The sequence below is a fragment of the Propithecus coquereli genome, unplaced genomic scaffold (genome assembly GCF_000956105.1).
Source record: "Propithecus coquereli isolate 6110/MARCELLA unplaced genomic scaffold, Pcoq_1.0 Scaffold18, whole genome shotgun sequence".
NCBI lineage: Eukaryota > Metazoa > Chordata > Mammalia > Primates > Indriidae > Propithecus > Propithecus coquereli.
The window spans coordinates 1,541,733-1,547,745 of NW_012142745.1; the positions used below are offsets into that span (position 1 = coordinate 1,541,733).

At 53.9% G+C, this 6,013-nt stretch overlaps 1 protein-coding gene across 1 annotated transcript; it reads left to right on the forward strand.

Annotated features, from left to right (window-relative positions):
• The first annotated feature begins 600 nt into the window (after nucleotides 1–600).
• On the forward strand, nucleotides 601–3,794 carry INHA (inhibin, alpha). Its single transcript, XM_012642504.1, has 2 exons — nucleotides 601–1,013; nucleotides 2,763–3,794. The coding sequence occupies exons 1-2, from the start codon at nucleotides 743–745 to the stop codon at nucleotides 3,596–3,598; spliced, it is 1,107 nt and encodes a 368-aa protein (XP_012497958.1). The 5' UTR covers nucleotides 601–742; the 3' UTR covers nucleotides 3,599–3,794.
• Nucleotides 3,795–6,013: the final 2,219 nt, after the last annotated feature.

Below are 6,013 nucleotides of genomic sequence, written 5' to 3' on the forward strand. Positions count from 1 at the left end.
GCCTCTTTCCCCTCCTCCCTCCCACCTCCAGCCGCCAGGTCCCCAACCGCCCGCCAGGCTTGGGCCTGAGTGGCAGAGGCGCCTGCAGCTGCCAATCCCAAAAATATTCTCTGATGACACAGCTGGAGGACAAGAGCCCAGACTGGCTCCTCGGGCTAAGTATAGAGCAGGCAGGACCACCTGCCCCCCGCCCTAGCCCCAGTTCTAGCCCCAGCCCCAGCCCTCCCCCGCGTGGCTGCCCCAGCAGCTGCTTGATTGAAAGGGGCCCCAGAAGGTCTGAGGGGCTGGGGCACTCAGACAAATGACTTTCAGGGGCTGGCTGACCCCAGCTCCCAGGCTCCTGTCCCACCTGATGTCACCTCTGTGCTGGGTACTGGGATGTGAGACTCACACACTGTGTGCATGTGCACGTGTGTGTAGGGGGAGGGAGTTGTATGTTCGTATGTGTAGGTCAGGTCATTTGGGGTGAAAACTCTCCTCAGCCCCCTCCCCCGCATTCCTGGCGGGAGTGGGAGATAAGGCTCAGGGCCACAGACATCTGCGTCAGAGATAGGAGGTCTCAATGCCATGGGCAGGGGGAAGTCAGACTGTGGGGCGTGGGAAGGCTTGGGGAAGACCGGTGAGAAGGGTAGAAGAGGGCGGGTGTGGGATGGGGAGGGAGAGTGGCAAGGCCCTGGGCAGACCCTCACAGAAGGGGCACAGGGAAGGTTGTGGGTTCCCCGCTGGCAGAGCCAGGTGAGCTATGGTGCTCCAGCTGCCCCTGTTGCTGCTCTTGCTGCTGGCCCCACAGGGCAGTCCTGGCTGCCACGAGCCAGAGCTGGACCGGGAGCTAGTCCTGGCCAAGGTGAGGGCACTATTCCTGGATGCCTTGGGGCCCCCGGCAGTGACCGGGGAAGGTGGGGATCCTGGAGTCAGGCGTCTGCCCCGAAGACATGCCCTAGGGCGCTTCATTCGAAGGGGCTCTGAGCCCAAGGAGGAGGATGTTTCCGAGGCCATCCTTTTCCCAGCCACAGGTAATGAGGGTGGGGAACCGGCAGGGTGACTTTGAGAAGCAGCATGGTACAGCATGGGCTGGGGAGCCAGGCACACTTGGGTTTGAATCCCGGCCCTGCCACTCAGTAACTTTGCAGCAATAGACCAGTTATTAGGCCGGGCGCGGTGGCTCACCCTGTAATCCTAGCACTCTGGGAGGCCGAGGCGGGAGGATTGTTTGAGCTCAGCAGTTCGAGACCAGCGTGAACAAGAGCGAGACCCCATCTCTACTAAAAAAAAAATAGAAAAAAATTATCTGAACAACTAAAAATATATAGAAAAAATTAGCCGGGCATGGTGGCGCATACCTGTAGTCCCAGCTACTCAGGAGGCTGAGGCAGTAGGATCGCTTGAGCCTAGGAGTTTGAGGTTGCTGTGAGCTAGGCTAACGCCATGGCACTCACTCTAGCCAGGGCAACAGAGTGAGACTCTGTCTCAAAAAAAAAAAAATAGACCAGTTGCTAAACCTCCCTGAGTCTCTGTGTCCTCATCTGTAACACCTGCCTCTCAGGATTAAGTGAGATGGTGAACCTGGAGTTCATGGCACAGAGGAGGCATTTGGGAGGTATGCGTCTGGGAGACCAAGGGTCTCTAGAGACTGTTATCTGGGCTTGGGCCCCTTCCTGCCATCTTTCCTCCTATCTCTGCCTCTGCTCCCTGCCCCAAACCCTGTTTCTTTAGCCCCAGGTAGCCGAGACTTGAGAAGATAACAGGGATGCAGGAAAAAGAAGAGCTGGGAAACTCTCCCAGGAAACCAGTCTACCTTCTCTGGAGTTCCTTATGTATGTCCCCACGTTCCGCTCTTAGAACAAATAAAGCCCTCTTCTGGGTGGGCTTGCTTGTCATCTGGCCCACCTTTCTCCTAGAGAGGACCCCTCCCTGCCTCTCTCGCTTCAGCCTCCGTGCAGCACAGTGGGTGGAAAGTATGACTTTGGGATCAGGCAGAATCCCACCCTGGCCACTTAGTAGTTGAATGTGACTTCACCTCTCTAAGCCTCAGTTTCGTTTTCTGCAAAATGGGTCAATTGTGACTTTACTATGAGAGAAGCCATGTAATGCTATAGCCCCCATTGCCAGTCCTTTGACTCGTGCTGGTCCAGGATTATTTAGTATCTATGTGTATGTCAGGGTAAGGATGCCAGGCACACTGCTCTCTATTCTGAATTACATCCCTCTTCCTTCTCTTCCTTCTCTTTCTCCTTTTCCTTCTCCTTTTCCCCTCCTTCTTCCCCTGCTCCTCCTTTCTTTTTAATTTGGTGTTAACCTGTGTTTTTTAAATGGAATTATTTTAAAGAATTTATTATACAATGTTCCTGACATGCTATAAGATATAAAGAATAATATAATAAACAGTCATGTACCTACCATTCAAGATACCATTTCACATTATTCGATGAACAAATGTTTAAGTCTAGCAGTTCTTGGTGTTATTGAAGGTAGAGAGTGACAATCTTACACATTGCTAATGGGAATATTAATTGGTAAAACCACTTCAGAGACAATTGGCAATGTCTTATATTTTTTAAAGCGCTTTGATGATGAAATTAAAAATGGGGAGCCTATGGAAGTTCCCCCCAAGACTTAGGAGAGTCCCCGTCTGGGAGGGCACTCGGCAGAGTGCTTGGCGCATCACCAGCACTAGTGAATGGCAGCCACATCCCTCCTGGTGCGGAGGGGTCCCAGGTCCTGCTAGTAGGGCTGCCCTCTTCCTTCCCTTCTGTCTCCTGCAGGTGCCAGCTGTGAGGACGAGCCAGGTGCTGGGAAGCTGGCTGGGGATGATGAGGAGGGACTCTTCACATATGTGTTCCGGCCATCCCAGCACACACGCAGCCGCCAGGTGACTTCGGCCCAGCTGTGGTTCCATACAGGGTTGGACAGGAAGGGCACAGAAGCAGCCTCCAATAGCTCTGGGCCTCTGTTAGGCCTTCTGGCCCTGTCATCTGGGGGACCCATGGCTGTGCCCATGTTCTTGGGCCAGGCTCCCCCTCGCTGGGCCGTGCTGCACCTGGCTGCCTCTGCCCTTCCTCTGCTCACTCACCCTGTCCTGGTGCTACTGCTGCACTGTCCTCTCTGTTCCTGCTCAGCACGGCCTGAGGCCACACCCTTCCTGGTGGCCCATACAAGGGCCAGAACACCCAGCGGAGGGGAGAGAGCCCGGCGCTCAACTCCCCCGATGCCCTGGCCTTGGTCTCCTGCCGCTCTGCGCCTGCTACAGAGACCTCCGGAGGAACTGGCTGCCCACGCCAACTGCCACAGAGCAGCACTCAACATTTCCTTCCAGGAGTTGGGCTGGGATCGGTGGATCGTGCACCCTCCCAGTTTCATCTTCCACTACTGTCACGGTGGCTGTGGGCTGCCCACCCCACCAGACTTGCCCCTGCCCATTTCTGGGGCCCCCCCTGCCCCTGTCCAGCCCCTTTCCTTGGTGCCAGGGGCCCAGCCCTGTTGTGCTGCTCTCCCAGGGACCATGAGGCCCCTACGTGTCCGCACCACCTCAGATGGAGGTTATTCTTTCAAGTATGAGACGGTGCCCAACCTTCTCACGCAGCACTGTGCTTGTATCTAAGGAGGTCCTACTTCCTTATCCCGAGGCTGGTGACCAAGCCCCCACCATTATCAGCTGGGAGGAAGAGTAGAGCTTGGAAAATAGATGGTTCCCACTCCCCCCTCCTTCCACTTTTCTGCCTAAGGGCTCCCCTCCCCATCTCACCCCTGTCCCATGGGTAACATGTGACAATAAAGAACACAGTGCATATGACTTGGCATGCATTCTAGGACTTCTCTGATATGGTCTTGGGGAGGTCTGGGCCCCGGGAGCATGGGATTGTGGGATCTCAGGTCACTCAGCTACATTTGATCTTGGATATCTGGGGGTCAAGAGCTGTAATTGGACATATATCTGTCGGGAATCTGCAACACTGGGGGATGACATAGATGTGCTCCAAGCTCCTCAGACAGCCACTCTGGAGATGGAGCCAGCCCTCCTGTAGGTGGAACCCGACATGTCACTCAGGCTGCCTGCTCTGCACATCTAAAGGAGACTGCTGCACTCACAGTGTGTATATGCAAGGCCGCTGTAAGCCCTCTCCCCTGCCATTCTCTGCTCTAGCTGGTGGACGCTTAGCCCAAGATCGAATAATTTGTACCTTGGCTAGAGATTTTGGCCTTTGGAGTTCCACTGAGATAATCGTTTGGAGCTGGTCAGATCTGGGGATCTCTTGGGAAGTAAGGGAAAGCTGGATGAGTTGGTAGGATTAGAAAGAAGTTGACAAGGGCAGAGAGCTGGTGCTGTGTTAAGGTCAGATCACCAGAATGAAGACCCGAGGATTTCAATTTGCCAAGAGTCCTGGGACTTGTTTGAATCTTTTGCCGTCTCTCGATGCAGACTCTGTGAGGCCTCACTGTACTGGGATTCCAGTTCCTGAAATCCCTTGATGCCCCTATATATCTTTACATAACCCCTTAACTCAGTGCTTAACGTTGTTGGGACAGTGGACAGAGCCTACTGCCAGAAAGAAATGTGCCCATTTGTGAGTTTGTGTGTGCAGGGCATGGTGCAAAACAGTCCTTTCTTTTCCCGTTGCGTTTCCCGACAGTCCATTCTGCCTTCAGAACTGGGCGTTGGGAAGCCCCCTTCTCTGGCCCTCCTCCCGGCTTTTTTCATTCTCCTCATTATCCCCTGGGTCTCCTTATCCTTCTGCCCCACCCCAGGCTCCTGGCTTTCTGCAGATTTCTTCCATCCAGTCTCCAATGGTGGGGTAGGGTGGGGCTGGAATGTTCAAGTCCATCAAACTGAAACTTGAGAGCACTTTCTGATATTGACTGTACAACTTCACTGTGTATTTATCCTAGCAGAGTCTCTGACTTGTCAAAGACACCCTTCTACCAGCCCAGCCCAGTGGGGTGGGTGCGTAAACGCCTGCCCCAGCATCCTGTCACACGCTAAGGCCCTTTCCCCTGACTTGAGCTAACCTGAATGAGCCACTGTTCCCTGCAGCACAGGAGCCCTTTGGAGCCCACGTACAGGCTCCTGCACAAGCCCCAGTCTGTTGACACTGAGTCCCCAGGAGGCTCCCCCTGCCCTGGAGGGGGAACCTGTCTGTTCACAGTCTTTGCCACCACCTTCTTCTCCATTAGGCATTGGAGCCACTCTGCGCTCAGGGCTTGGCAGATCCCTACTTAGGGTGTAGACTGGGGAGAGGGCTGCTTGGGCTTGGCCAGTGGTGTCTGTATTCTACCTGTCCCTGTCTGGCTTCCCTGGCCACATCCTCCATTTTCCTAGTAGGCTTAGCTCCTCATTCATCCTGCTGGGGCTCCCTAGGACCCTGTGTTATCTAGATGTTCCCTGTCTCCGGGATGTGGTTGAGCTCTGAGTGCTGGGGACAGTCTACTGAGAGGCACAGGATTCTCCACGAGGCCAGTTAGCAGATTGGTGTGGCAAATAAAAAGTTTTCACATGTGGGCCGGGTGTGGTGGCTCACGCCTATAATCCTAGCACTCTGGGAGGCGGAGGCGGGAGGATTGTTTGAGCTCAGGAGTTCGAAACCAGCCTGGGCAAGAGCGAGACCCCGTTTCTACTAAAATTAGAAAGAAATTAATCGGACAACTAAAAATATATAGAAAAAATTAGCCGGGCATGGTGGCGCATGCCTGTAGTCCCAGCTACTCGGGAGGCTGAGGCAGGAGGATCGCTTGAGCCCAGGAGTGTGAGGTTGCTGTGAGCTAGGCTGACTCCACGGCACTCACTCTAGCCCGGGCAAAAGAGTGAGACTCTGTCTCAAAAAAAAAAAAAAAAAAAGTTTTCACATGTCTGAGACAAAGTGAGAAAAGTGACTTTGAGTCTTTCACAAAGCGAAACATCCATTTTTAAAGGACTGTCCTTTTTTCTGAAGCTATTATCCTTTCCGCTTGTGTATATGTGTGTGTTTGTGAGAAAGGGTTATTTAGGAACTGGCTGCCCACGCCAACTGCCACAGAGCAG